The sequence below is a fragment of the Salvelinus fontinalis genome, chromosome 27 (genome assembly GCF_029448725.1).
Source record: "Salvelinus fontinalis isolate EN_2023a chromosome 27, ASM2944872v1, whole genome shotgun sequence".
NCBI classification, from domain to species: Eukaryota; Metazoa; Chordata; class Actinopteri; order Salmoniformes; family Salmonidae; genus Salvelinus; species Salvelinus fontinalis.
Genome location: NC_074691.1, coordinates 16,522,491 through 16,537,843, shown reverse-complemented (window position 1 = coordinate 16,537,843; position 15,353 = coordinate 16,522,491). Strand labels below are relative to the sequence as shown.

General features: G+C 44.6%; 1 protein-coding gene across 2 annotated transcripts; it reads right to left on the bottom strand.

Annotated features, from left to right (window-relative positions):
• Positions 1-8,642: 8,642 nt before the first annotated feature.
• Positions 8,643-14,703, bottom strand: LOC129825165 (sodium-dependent multivitamin transporter-like). 2 transcript variants are annotated; one of them, XM_055885036.1, is made up of 15 exons: positions 14,411-14,703; positions 13,183-13,662; positions 12,713-12,778; positions 12,441-12,492; positions 12,199-12,266; positions 11,927-12,081; positions 11,658-11,798; positions 11,405-11,534; positions 10,682-10,770; positions 10,363-10,475; positions 10,043-10,110; positions 9,769-9,855; positions 9,386-9,573; positions 8,989-9,214; positions 8,643-8,827 (listed from the first exon to the last, which is right to left on the bottom strand). In XM_055885036.1, the coding sequence occupies exons 2-15, from the start codon at positions 13,528-13,530 to the stop codon at positions 8,648-8,650; spliced, it is 1,911 nt and encodes a 636-aa protein (XP_055741011.1). In that variant the 5' UTR covers positions 13,531-13,662; positions 14,411-14,703; the 3' UTR covers positions 8,643-8,647. The 2 variants fall into 2 exon arrangements, with proteins under 2 accessions (XP_055741011.1, XP_055741010.1); XM_055885035.1 differs by lacking the exon at positions 14,411-14,703 and having other exon boundaries at positions 13,183-13,792.
• Between the last annotated feature and the right edge of the window lie 650 nt (positions 14,704-15,353).

Sequence of the window (15,353 nt, the reverse complement as noted above, 5' to 3'; positions counted from 1 at the left end):
AATCCTGAATAAATTAGACACATCATACCCCCAAGACATGCTAACCCCTCACCATTACAATAACAGGGGAGGTTAGCATTTTTTGGGAGGGGTATGATATTTGTTTGTCTAACTTTCTGACTCATTATTCACAATTCACTCAGGATTATCTGTAATCATGGTAGCATCCACATGAATCTAGAAGTGTTTAGAAACATATTCTATTCTTATTTACAATAAGTGACTACACAATACATTATTTACCATTCATTTATTTTGGGCACAAAATAATCTGAAACAACCAAAATGAATAGCAAATGCCAACAAATTTGTAGTCTCACAAGCTTTATGCGTGCTATGAATATTCAGGTGCTTCTACACCTGCATTGCTTGCTGTTTGGGGTTTTAGGCTGGGTTTCTGTACAGAACTTTGTGACATCAGCTGATGTAAGAAGGGCTTTATAATTACATTTGATTGATTGAATATGGGACCAAATACAAAACTTGTTACTACTTTAATACACATAAGTGAATTTGTCCCAATACTTTTGGTCCCCTAAAATGGGGGGACTACGTACAAAAAGCTGTAATTTCTAAGCAGTTCACCCAATATGGATAAATAAGTTACTTCAAATTAAAGCTGACAGTCTGTATTTTAATCTCAGTCATTGTATCATTTCAAATCTAAAGTGCTGGAGTTATTGCCCAGAAAATGTACACTCCCATGAAATCACGAGGCAATTTCAACATTTCGTCAGGAGAGACGTGGTAGACACATATTTCATATTCTGATATTGACCAAGAAATACACTTGTGACAAACACAATGCACAATAATTTCAACTCCACTAGCACACAGCTAATGTCTAAACAGACTGTGTTGCCAAGTATTTGTGCTCAGGCAGACAGAAACCACTTTTGTTGGCTGTAACATGGACGAGACCATAGAAGCATGGTCGTCATTGTGTCTCCCCCTTGAGCAACATGGGCTCAGGTCCACAAGAAACGGTACAACGTTCAAGGCTAGCTCTATAAATCTGTTGGGGGGAGATCTGATAACCCCCCCCTCTCATATTAATGGCTAATTTGGACCTGCCAGAGCTGTGCTACTAAGCCAGGGGTTACGGAGGGAAAGGAGAGGGCAGACATTTTGGTGAAAGAACGTGGGAATGCTAGACAGACAGTACTGCCCAACGTTCCAGCATTCCAACTAAGGTTATTCTAAAGTCTAGATCTCAGTGGATAAAGCCGACTGGCCAGGGAGGATCTGTTGCATTGGGCAATATAATGAATGCATATAAATTTGAATTCTCACACATTTTTAATGGCAAACCCATACTGCATGCCAGGCCATGGATTCTCCAATTGTATTATTTAATGTACCAAGAGTCCTCAACTAACAAACTTAAAACGGCCCTTTTGGCTTGAACCGCAAATAGATCTTTAGGTGTGTGTGAATGTGGATATTTGTGCCAATAAACCCCTAATCTCCCTTCATGTTAGGAGATAATTAACATAATTTCTGTATCTCCAGCTCATTATATCCAGTACACATTGATTGCTGAGTAGATTTATGAAACTTTCTGTCCAGTTTCCCCTCGTTGGCCTGGCTTAGCTGGAACTGAGCAGAGGAAGAGAGGGCAGACAAGGAGGAAGAGGAGTAGGGAGTACAGTAAAACTCAACTTGGTCCATGAAAAAAAAATAGAGCGTATTTAACATAAGACAGGTTGATGGCTTGATCCAGGGAGATGTCCAAGAGAGGTAACTAAGAGAGGTTCCTAATACACACAACATCCCCTTCTGTCTAGCTTCCTTCCTGCTTAAAATGTGTCAAATCCAAGTCTATTTACCAACTCAGTGTCTGCCCTGAGTTTGGGAGTTCCCCGGCTGACTCATACCAAAGGGACCCGGTGCGTCTCTGCTTGTCACTCCGCATTAAGGACCTCTATTGGGGTAAGGCCCTGCGATAGACTACGGTCCTGTCCAGGTGGTGTACTTGTACGGCTGACTCATACCAAAGGGACCCGGTGCCTCACCTGCTCCTATGAACCGTTCTGGCTCGCACAAGCCAAGGCTCATACAAGGCTACTTACTTCAACTATTGAGGTTTCAGTCAGAGGCAACCATACTTGGCAACGGATAGAGTTCCCTCTGAGTCTACCACTTGAATTAGCATATCACCAGAAGGAAGGACTGCAGTGGGGCTGAATGAGGGGCCTGGTGTGGTGGCAACAGACGGTTTGCGGTCATTGGCACAAAGCTGGGATAAGTGTTCCAACATCATGGGGAGAAAGACGCCACAGGAGTGGCACATGACCCAGAGTCAGAGTGACCCGCCAGAGAAAGAGAGAGAGGAGCTGAAAGAAGCAGGGAGAATGAAGGCTACAGGATACTGCAATGATAACAGCCCTCCCTCAGGATGGGGAAGGCATAAACACAAGAAGGCCTCTCTTTCGCTCAAAATGAAGGCTGATTAAACAAACTCTGCGAGTGCTCTATCAAAGTGATGTACAAGAAACTTCTTTAAATCAAACATTTTATTTTCAAAAACAGAGCAACAACGACAGATCTTACCAATACAATTCATTCACTTAAACATTTCATCTTGAGAGGACAAATACATGCCAATGTTGGGAAATAATGACCACTAGAGTGGTCAGACACAGAATTAGCCTCTATTGAAGACTAATTTCATGTTCGGTAGTGTCCAAAATAGAGAAACTATTTGCAAACGGAAAAGGTACCGCTTTTCCAAAAGGGAAGCTCAGTTCTGTTCTCTTCTTGAAAACGTTCACTCCCATTTTGACTTAATGAACAGGACACAGACATTCTGTTTGGTGAACGAATGGAGCTCTACTCCAACCTATCACAGCTGCCCCTGTGCTGGTAGGATGAGCCAATCAACATCCATGAAATCCAACAATATGAAAAAGATATTACAATACAGAGATCAAATGAAGGCACAGCCAAAGCAGTGTAGTTGACCAAACTGTAGTTGACCATGCTTCTCTCTCATGGCCAAGTGCGTTCTAAATGTACCCTAAACACATTTCATAGTAACTTGGTATTGATGCTATGGTTATAGACAACTCAGGATTGGTCATTTAAGAGGCCATGATTTATAGGTTCTCTTTACTTTACATTTCATGGGTACATTGTGTTTTACTCGATCTAGGAGTTAGTTCCCTGGTGAAATCTTTAGGGGTTTAATATTCAAGCAAACACAATACAACTGTTTTGGCCTTCATATGCACGTGTCGCTCTACAGCACATATTTTCTAGGTAGATGGCCGTGCCAACTTTAGAGTAAGATAACAGCAACAGAATTGGTCTTGATTGTTCTTAGAGTGTATTTCAGTATTACTAGAACAGTGATAAACCCACATTGGGTAAGTCGACATCTGTTCACTTTGGACTGTAAGTTCACCTGAAACATGTCCTGGGCTTCACTTAATTTAAAGGGTAGCATTACAGATACACATTTCAAGTAATTTAAAGTACACTGCTCAAAAAAATAAAGGGAACACTTAAACAACACAATGTAACTCCAAGTCAATCACACTTCTGTGAAATTAAACTGTCCACTTAGGAAGCAACACTGATTGACAATAAATTTCACATGCTGTTGTGCAAATGGAATAGACAAAAGGTGGAAATTATAGGCAATTAGCAAGACACCCCCAAAAAAGGAGTGATTCTGCAGGTGGTGACCACAGACCACTTCTCAGTTCCTATGCTTCCTGGCTGATGTTTTGGTCGCTTATGAATGCAGGCGGTGCTCTCACTCTAGTGGTAGCATGAGACGGAGTCTACAACCCACACAAGTGGCTCAGGTAGTGCAGTTCATCCAGGATGGCACATCAATGCGAGCTGTGGCAAAAAGGTTTGCTGTGTCTGTCAGCGTAGTGTCCAGAGCATGGAGGCGCTACCAGGAGACAGGCCAGTACATCAGGAGACGTGGAGGAGGCCGTAGGAGGGCAACAACCCAGCAGCAGGACCGCTACCTCCGCCTTTGTGGACCTCCGCCTACCTCTGGCGAGCACCTGGAGGGCTGTGCAGCCCCACAAAGAAATGCCACCCCACACCATGACTGACCCACCATGACTGACCCACCATGACTGACGATGGGTCAGTCATGGTGTGGGGTGGCATTTCTTTGTGGGGCCGCACAGCCCTCCATGTGCTCGCCAGAGGTAGCCTGACTGCCAATAGGTACCGAGATGAGATCCTCAGACCCCTTGTGAGACCATATGCTGACACATGCACATTTGTGGCCTGCTGGAGGTAATTTTGCAGGGCTCTGGCAGTGCACCTCCTTGCACAAAGGCGAAGGTAGCGGTCCTGCTGCTGGGTTGTTGCCCTCCTACGGCCTCCTCCACGATATGGGTATATAAAGTACTGCCCATCCCTAGCCAGAGTCTCTACTCCCCATAAGGTACAAAGGCAGGTAGAAAATGGCTCTACAGAATTTTTATGTAAAACGCTCTTAGGAAGCAAGTATCAAGCAAATCGGTATAGGCTGAATGAATCACTATGTCAACAATACCAACCCAAACCATAGTAAGGAACAGGCATGTCACTGGAGTCCCCAACTAGACACAACCACACACACAAGTAGTTCCCCTGTTTGAGGGACAAACCGGGCATATGGAGTCCCAAGCTCACCACATAAGCCAGACAATCACAACAGAACCCCATCACAACTACTACCCCATTGCCCTGATTTGAATTATGTATTATGGTTAGGGTAGATTCCAGTGCATTGAAGGAGCACAAAATTATGATTTTGAACAGAGAATGACACGAGAATTCTTTAAATTGCAAAAAGGACCTTGAAACATTTGACAAATGACAATTAAAATTCAACATCTGCACTGCACCTTTCATGTTCATAGAATGAATGACCAATTAAAAATCACAATGTACTTAATAATAAAACATTAGGTCTAAAACGTTAATCAACCACAGACACCGCCATGGTGGCAAAACATTTACATCATTAGATGTCATTACATCATTAGATAAAAGTGGCCACATATAAAAGTCTTAAAACACGTTACAAAACGTTGTTTTTCACATATTTTTTTTGTTTTAAAATTATTTGTGAGTACTGTACTCTGTTGTGCCATCAAAATGGCTGCAGTTTTCCGTTTGATCAAGTAATGTTCCCTTCACTGTAAATATCCTCTGTTAGAGCAGTGGGGTGGACGAGCCAAAAGTCATGTACGTAAAGTTAAACATCCAAGACACACATGGAGAATCATTATAGTTTTGCAATACAGTAGAAGTCTACTTCATCACAATCCTGATTACACACTGATCAGTTGTCAAATGAACAGAACTACATTTAACACAGACTACTAATGAGGCACTTCATGACAACTATGGGATCTACAGTGTGGATGCATTGAGAGGAGATGGTATTCTACATTCAATAATGTCACTAGCTAACCAACAGTTTGTCTGGTTGTCTCAATTAAGTAAGTAGAGTAGACTCAATGACCTTTCTCTCTCAAAAAACGTGATCCCAGTTAATGGCAAATGATGGTGATCGCTTGTGCTCTATAGATCTGTATGCAGCACTTATCTCGCTCTCATCTAAGTACGTATTCATTTACTATTGCAGCTTGAAAAGGCAAACGTTAAACCAAGCCCATGTAAGGCAAACAGACGTACGGAGCTTAAGAAACCAAAGCTATCAATTAAGGGCGCTTTCACATATTTCTGTATGATTCGTGTTCTAGAGCATTTGGTACCCGATCCGAGCTTTAGAACATGTGAAACGCACACGAGCCCTGGCTCAAACTGATCCTGGACCTGGGTGAGTGGCGGGTCCAAGTTCCAGGACCAGAGTACAAGGTATTGTGACGCAGCAGCGCGAGTCGTGTGAATTTTTTTGCCTGTTGTTAACAAGCTAGTTTCCTAACGTCATGTAGAATGTGTCTCGCTAATCACATTCTGAAACGGTTATTTTCAGATCTTGAGAAAGCAAAATGTATTTTGTAGATTGTCACAATTCAGGAAACCGATCTAGGATACCGAATTTCATATGTGAAAAGGCGCTAGAACACGGTCACTATGCCTTAAATTGTCTACTGGGACATCAAATATTTTGTAATATTCTTAGTCCATCTGACGTACATGCTTAATCTTCTCTATAAAAAGAGCATGCAGTGACATTACATCTGAAGTACCTCGCTCTTCACTGCCTGGTCTCTACCTGATTCTCTTCCATAAACAGAAATACTTGGGTCCATTTTCACAGTCATTGGAACAACTCATTGTGAGCATGTGCGGTCACAATCTTTCAATCATAATTGGACACAATCACAGTCCAGGCTTTGGTTCAGTCCAACAAGACTTCTCCTCAGCTCTGAGCATGATTGCCACTTATGTTACTTTAGTTTTTCTCCATCCAGGAATCCACCTCGATTCAGACATTTTGGCTCTTCTCAAAACTCCAGCTTCATAACTAGTGATTTCCAGTTAGTTCAGTTCAGGACAACTGACCAGTGCCATCGTTAATGAGATACCAATGAATTCAAGATACCCCTGGACCCCCATCCACTAACCACATTTTATTACACTATTCTTCAATCTAGCAAAGGACTCTGGCTCTGACTCTCTTAAAACCTCTTGAGCCTATGGGGGCGCCATTTCGACTTTGTAAAAATTAGTTCCCAAATTAAACTGCCTCATACTCAATTCTTGCTCGTACAATATGCATATTATTATTACTATTGGATAGAAAACACTCTCTAGTTTCTAAAACCGTTTGAATTATTTCTCTGAGTGAAACAGAACTCATTCTGCAGCACATTTCCTGTCAGGGAGTGAGATTTCAGAAATCGAGGTCCCTGTTCTGAGGTCAGTTTATAAGTCCCCATGTAAGCCATCGGGCTACATGCACTGCATACGCCTTCCTCTAGATGTCAGTAAGCGGTGAGAATTTGAATGGAGTCGCAATCTGGGGCCCTTTATAAGATCGTGGAACTATGGCCTCCTGCTAAGCTTTCATTTTAGCAGTTCTGTATCTCCGGTCATGTTTTTATTCGTTATAGTTGTTAAAGACATCATAAGGTAGTTAATTTAAACCGACTTATAGCAGTTTATATCAGTTTATTGCGATTTTCCTGGATTTCTTTGTCATGCGCTTTCACAAGTTGGACACCTCTCCAGTGGGTGGCTAACGTTAGCGGCTATTTCGACAGGACAAGAGGACATCTTTCAACCAAAAGACGATTGTTCTGGAGAAAGGACACCTTGCCCAAGATTCTGATGGAAGCTCAGCAAATAGTAAGCAGTCTTTATGCTGTTAATTCGTACTTATGTTGACAAATGTCAAATAATAATTCCGCCATGAATTATGGTGCGGTCTCGCTTTAGCGCACGCTGTATTGCGCAGTAACGTTAATTTTAAAAATCTAACACAGCGATTGCATTAAGAACTAATTTATCTTTCATTTGCTGTCCAATCTGTATTTTTTAGTCAAGTTTATGAATAGTTTTCGATTAGATTAGGTGCCTCTCCAAGATGGCGCCGGACAGATTGCTTGAAGTTTTGGCCACTAATCACATTGTATAACCACGATTTGTGCCGCTAAATATGCACATTTTCGAACAAACTCTATATGCATTGTGTAATATGATGTTATAGGACTGTCATCTGAAGAATTCTGAGAAGGTTAGTGAAAAAATTCATATATTTTGGTGGTTTATACATTATCGCTATGTTTGGCTTGAATCAATGCTGTTGTGATGTTTGCTATTGTGATAAGCTAATATAACGCTATATTGTGTTTTCGCTGTAAAACACTTAGAAAATCTGAAATATTGTCTCGATTCACAAGATCTGTGTCTTTCATTTGCTGTACGCTGTGTATTTTTAAGAAATGTTTTATGATGAGTAATTAGGTAATACACGTTGCTCTCTGTAGTTATTCTAGTCGCTTTGGTGAGAGTTGTGAAGGTGGCTGCAATGGTAAACTATGATTTATACCTGAAATATGCACATTTTTCTAACAAAAAATATGCTATACAATAAATATGTTATCAGACTGTCATCTGATGAAGTTGTTTCTTGGTTAGTGGCTATTTATATCTTTATTTGGTCGAATTTGTGATAGCTACTGATGGAGTAAAAAAATGGTGGAGTAAGAAAGTAGTGTCTTTTGCTAACGTGGTTAGCTATTAGATTTACATATTGTGTCTTCCTGTAAAACATTTTAAAAATCAGAAATGATGGCTGGATTCACAAGATGTGTATCTTTCATCTGGTGTCTTGGACTTGTGATTTAATGATATTTAGATGCTAGTATTTACTTGTGACGCTATGCTAGGCTATGCTAGTCAGCTTTTTTTTACTGATGGGGGTGCTCCCGGATCCGGGATTGGGAGGAATTAGAGGTTAACCACCAGAGATTTGTGGTGTATCAGTTTTTCCAGGAAGTAAGGGTCAGAGGTGAAACTCCCTGTTCCTCCACATTGACCCTGTGGTGCTTGATGGAAGTCATGTCCAGGAACCCTGGGTCTCCATTGCCCTCCGGTCCTATGTGGATCTTCTCCCCTGAGGCAAAGAAAGCTGCGCAGTAGGGGGGGCTTGTGAAAGTGCTGGGGCTTGGCTGGGGGTTGTGTGTGTGTGTTGGGGGGGGGGGGGGGGGGGGGGGGTCTACAAGGCCGTCTCCTGCAACGTGTGAGTCAGTCGGCAGGAAGGCTGAGGGGTTGCTGTCTCCTCGTCCTCATCCTTCTCTCTCTCCGTCTCCTCAGTCTTCTCCTTCTCTTTGGGATGGGACACTCCATTGATCTCCTTCCGAGCCATCTGGTAAGGATGCGTGTCGATAGCTTTGGGCTGAATTACATTTAGAAAGAGGAAGAAAAGAAACAGCAAGCGGCTATCACAATTACTGTAAAGGGCATTCACAATTACTACTCCGTAACAATGTTACGGCTGCTATGTTGTTTTCACTGGTTCATAGGCGGTATCCTCCATCTGGGAGGCCTGCAGCCTACCTTCTGCGGCAGTGGGGTGACACAGCAGAGTATCTCCCTGTAGCGTTCAGGCAGGAAGAAGAGCAGGTTGCCCAGGACAGGGTACACCGTCCCTGGGAGCAGGTCCTTCTCCTTCATAGGACTAGTCAACAGGCTGACTATCAGTCCCACTATCACCACAGTGGTAGAGTTGTGGGCACTGTACCACAAATAGGATAGATTGTACAGGGCCTGCACACCCGTAGGCCTGGAGTGAGAAACACAGGTACTTGGTCAGATTTATATCACCATGCGTATGCAGTCATCCTTAAAACTAGTTCTAATATTTTTGGAAGGATACAATTCAAGTGCTTTATGTTTGATACTGCTGTTCTGGTTCCAATGCTATCAATTTAACGAGGACAAGAAGTCACTGTACTTTGGTTTGGCGGTGATCGAGGTAATGAGGGTGGTCATGACAGCAGTGGTCATGTTGCCGGGGAGGGGCATAGCGGTGCCGTTGATGATGGGGGGCAGAGTAGTGGGCAGCGCCATACGGGACACGAAATGACCAATGCCAATCCAGAACGACATAACCAGGCCTGCCACCAACCCTACTATCGCACCCTGTGGACAGAGAGGAAGGAACAGTTACATCAAAATCAGAAAGATCTGGCTAATTCACCACAGATGTGAAAAAAAGCCATCACAATCTTACGGTATATTTGACTGTTCAGTGAAGAAACCCGTATGTCCTCTGCTTTAGTACCCCTCAATGCCAGCCAACTTGACCCGTGTTACCAAGGCAGTGTTTTGACTTACAGTGGAGTTAGCGCAGGGGAAGAACATTCCCAGACAGAAGACGCCGAGGAGAGGACCACCCACCATCCCAAAGATACTTAATGCTGCCTGGAGGAGAGAGAGAGCGAAAAAGAGAGGTTTATCATCTTTTACTCTTATGTAATATGAAGCCTCTGTCTAAGATAGTAGTAGGTGATCCCCTGGGGGGGGGGGCAACGTTGCTAAATGTAATTCAGCTGGGTAGAGGAGTAACCATTAACTAAAGCAAAGAGAGCAGGGGACATGGGTCAGTCACCTGCAGCACTGAGCCCATGTGAGACGCGGTGTAGGCCATGGCCAGACACACCAGCCCGTAGGCAAACGCTGGGAGAAGAAAAGAGGAAGGGAAAAACAGGTCAGGACCATAGGAGTACAATCCTGATACAGTGTACTCTACCAGAAAAAATAATATTAGATGTTTATACCTCCACAGTATTTGGACAGAGAAGTCAAAATTGGTTTGTGGACTCTATACTCCAGCAATAACTTAACAAAAAGCTTGATAAAATATGAACACTGCCTGCCACTGTTCATAAACACTGCCAGCGTGTGGCCACTCAGAGAACAGCACCTCACCCAGGCCTTTTGAGAGCAGTGTGGCTTTGGCCTCAGTCATGTCCGGGCAGTAAGGCTTGATTAGGTCCTCCATGGTTACCGTCGCAAGGGAGTTAAACGCTGATGAGATGGTACTGCAACACAAGAGGGAGGGAAGCTGAATGATTAATGTCATGGGACTAAATAGGGTGGTGAAGTGTGTTCATAACAGTATCATAATACAACCTTTACTGGTGTACCACAACACCATGACATTAATGTAGCAGAGAAACAGTTCCTTGGGGTCTGACTAGTACTACAGACCGAGCACATGAGAGCCAGTGGCAGTTAAGTGAAGTACCTGAGAGCTCCGCTGAACAGGCAGGCGACAAACAGCCCTGGTAGGCCAGGCAGGTCCCTGAACACATCCATCACAAAGTACAGCACCATCTGCAGACAGGAAGAAACTGGCATTTAGACTGGATCAACAGAGCCAAAATGACATTTAACCAAACAATGGCCTTGACTCAAACATCTTTACAAAAGCCTTTATTTGGCTATGATCTGAAGAGAGATAGATACATTAACTATGGCTTCAAAATTAATCAGATTCACATCGCAATACTGATACGTGCAATATTCATATCGCAAGAGATCCATATCGCAAACGATATTTTGAAACGTGTAACATCCGTTGTCTTCTCCTCTTGCGGCTGTTTCCCGTACACACCAAGTCCTGCACCCTGTCACTCAAGCAGCGCAGTTCCTCAATCCCGCTGTTAGATTCACTTTTAGTTTGCATGCGGTTCTGTTAGTGTAGGTCGAATGCAGTCAACAGATTGGAAAGCAGCATCGTTCTTGTTTGGAACACTTTGTTTCTTAATAGAAGTCATTCTACTTCTATGATCTCCACAGTTCACCCAAGAGTGTCGATCAATATCTCACGAAAAATAGCACATTTTGGTAAAACAATTATAATAATGCCCATATCGTGCTGCCCTAACATAACCACAGTCCCATCAGGATGTCAGTACAGCGAGGGACCACTAAGTGTGTTGTTATGGAGGTAGCTAGTCCTACTTGCCTGGTCGTTGGTTTTGACGTAACCCTTATCCAGTGGGCTATCCTCACCGTAGCGAGAAAACATCACCAGGCCCATCAGACAGCCCAGACACGTCAACACCTGCTGGCAGGGAAACACCACGTAGCACGACCTGGCGACACACCACCACCCCCAGCGTCCATATTACCATTGTGTCTAAGCAGTTGTTCATTTTTTTGAACATGATGTAATTAATGTGAATCCAGTTCAACCGGGCGTTAGTGTTGATGCTTACATGACCGCCTCCCTCTCAGTGCGGGAGCTGAGGTACCTCTGGACCTGGGCCTGGTTGACCCCGTACACCGCCAGCTTGAGGAACACCCCGCCCACCCCCAGCGTCCAGAACGTGTGCCTCTCCGTCGGGTCAGGGTTCAGGCTGCACGGGACACAGGTCAAAGGAGAGGAGGGTTACAACACCACACACAGAGCCCACTATTAGTATCCTCTGTAACTGGTCCAGGGACAGTTTGAAGTCTCATTAGGTCAACTAAGGAAAAGACTCACTCCAGACTAGCGATGCGGCTGCCGTTGATGGCTTTCCTCCACACCTCTCCCATGCCTCCTGCCTGGTGGGCCCCCACTATGATGACCGCGAGTTGGCCAGCAAACATCACAATGGTCTGGAACACGTCTGTCCAGATGACTGCCTTCAGCCCTCCCTGACACGCAAGACAAGACATACATACTGTCTATTCAGCTGCATATAATAATTGCATTCAGAGTTGTAGGGAGATGGGTGGCTACATTGAAAATTCACTGAGGAAAGAGACACTCACTAATGTTGTGTACAGGGTGCACACCAGACCCATGGCCAGCACTGCCCCCCAGAGGTCAAATCCAGTCACTGCAGGTGGACAGTATCAACAGCACACGTCAACATAGATCACATTTACACCACACCAGTCATTCATCATCTATAAAGCCAGAACAGGTACTAAAGCTCTCACCGAACATACTCAGTGAAACTAGCATTATTCTACCACTTTATATAGGAAATACACGTGACAGATCCCTTTACCTGCATTGAGTGCGAGTGCTGGTGCATAGAGGACCACTCCCATATAGATCACCTGCAGAGACAGTCAAACAACGAGTTCACCACATCAAGTGGTGAAACTTCAAATACACATCAAGTGGTGAAACTTCACAGGAAAAGGGCGAGACCTACTAGTACAGAAAGTCCCTGTTCTGCAGAGCACAGCATGTCCAGGATATTAGTAATGTGGGAACACACCAGGAGCACTCACAGACATAACTACAACAGTCTGGAGGACACACAAATACACTCACCATCTGAAAGATAAAGGTCACGGTGCCCATGATGCGAACCGTCTTATTGAAGCGCAGCTCCAAATACTACACAATGAAGAAAAGCCAGAAGGTGGGGGGAGAGAAAGAGGGAAGGAGAGACGTTAAAGCCTACCACTGATCATAAAGCATTAGTCATCTGTGACTATTCCGAGCGCAATAGAAGTGGAGATTCTAAGGGCCGGGGAACAGTCCTTTGTTGTCAGCAGCACTGTCTCGTCTGCTGTACATCGATGCTCAATGGAGAGACGTACTCTGGTTCAGCTACTCTGGTTAGCCATTGGCAAAATGAAAAAGCAGACAACATGCTGAGAATGTTGTTTTGCGTTCAACTAGCCTCCCTTGCCAGGGTTCTAGCGAGACAGAGGCACAGAGAGATACACAGCTGCTCACAAACTCATCATTCACAGACACTGTTCCCTCTTTAGGTAAGATTAAGGTTTAGAGCTCACCTCATAAGCGCTGGTGAGGCGGAGCCTGTAGAAGACAGGTATGAAGACGTGGGCGGGGACAAGCAGACCCAGGAAGTAGGAGACTCCCATGAACCAGAACTGCGTTCCGTAGGTGTAGATCTCCGAGGGCACTCCCAGGATGGCCACGGCCGACTGGAAGGAGGCGAGCAGCGAGAGCGACACGGGCAGGCAGCTCATAGAACGGTCGGCCAATAGGAACTCCTGCGTGGTGCGCTGGCGCCCGCCGGACAGGGCGTAGAACAGGCCGATGCACGTGGACGCCACCAGCAGCAGGGCGAAGATCACATAGTCCGGCGTGGAGAAGTGCATCTGGACTACGTCCCCCATGATGCCGCGGGGTGAGGGGCTGGGAATGAGGTGGGGTTGGCCGTGGGTGGCGCAGCCCGGGCGGATGAGGACGGTGTTAGTGGACACTCACCTATATGTCTCCTCCCAGACACCGAAGTGGAAGGATAAATGCTATAGTGAGGGAGAGAGGGGAGACGGAGGGTAGTTATTCTCATCGCTGGCTCTCTTAGTTTTTCTCTACAAGCATGAAGAGCTAGATACACGCAATGCATACAGTAGGTGCTCTGATGGGAACATTTCACACCGCCCTATGACCTAATATAATTCACATCTATTCATTTTCCACTTGGTTACTCTTCCATTTCAGAGCGTCTCAGTAAGGGCTGAAAGTTCAACATTGAAACCACATGGTAAATCCTCTACAGCAGGTCCGTCTGCCATGGCAACACAGTCGGTGCTGATAAAAGTGCTAATCAAATGAGCATTAGTTGTCAAGGTTCCAACACACTGACGGTTGGTGGTCTATTGACACATACCACGGTGAGTGTGAGCCAGGGCAGACTGACCTAGTCTAACTCCTTAACATTACAACAGTTAGTTCATCAGCGGCCTAACACACAATGATAAATTCCCCTCACAGTGCAACTGACAGATCACAGTGTCTGAGGTCTTCACAGTCTCTCACTCGCTCAGCGAGCAGACAGGCATTATAGTGGGGCATGCCTACACTATTTACAGTATGCCTTTTACAGCACCTCACTGATGCAAGGATAACATCCTATTGTGACCACGACTCATGCATTTACAGGACAGGGAGAATACTGATAGTTAAATAACTAATAGGCATTGAAGAGAGAATGAGGGTAAAGACAGGAAGTGGAGAGAGAGAGCTAATTGATACGTTTGAAGCAGGTCTTACCGTGTCAGTGGTTGGGCTGGCGAACGGTGGTCTGAGGTTGGCCGTCTCACACAGAACCTGGAACTTAATAATAGCCAAGCTGTGGGAGTGTCTTTCCTTTATAGGTGTTACGTTCCCCAGTTTCTGTGTTCTGGTTTGTATTTGAGTGTGTGTGTTTCAGGAGAAATTCCTGTAACTCCCCAAGCAGCTGATTGGTCAATCCCAGGCTATTGATGATTGGAACTGACCCCGCCCCCTCGTCAAGAAGCAGCTGACTCTTATCACTATTGCTACCTGAAGCTAATAAAGCCAGTGTTCTGTTGAGGAGAGAGAGAGAGAAAAGGACTAGCAATTTGGAGATCAGAGATAGAATATTTTGGAGAGATCGAGAGAAATTACATTTACATTTAAGTCATTTAGCAGACGCTCTTATCCAGAGCGACTTACAAATTGGAAAGTTCATACATATTCATCCTGGTCCCCCCGTGGGAATTGAACCCACAACCCTGGCGTTGCAAGCACCATTCTCTACCAACTAAGCCACACGGGACCTGTGTGGCTTAGATTGTGATATAGTGTTGGTTGTGTATCAGAAAGTGTGGTATGTACTGTTGTTGTTGGTAGCAGTTTTGCTATGTCCTGTGTTTGTGAGTGTTTGTGAAATCGTTAATAATTATTCTGTTTCACTTGTTCCCAGGGCGGAAGGAGAAGGCACTTTGGGAGTGCTTAGACAAGAGGCCCGCGGGCATACATATACCCGTAGTATATTTACTGTCTAGGCACACTAGGTAAGACCTGGGCGGACCACCCCCTGTATTTTGTTTAGGGCACCAGGTGGTGCTAAGTTAGGTAAGTTGAGTGGGTAGGCAGGGTAGATAGGAGGGAGGGGGAACTTTGATATTTACTTTCTTTGCTTTGGTTCTATCCAGCCCCTTTTCCCCATATTACCGTGTAAGAAAATAAA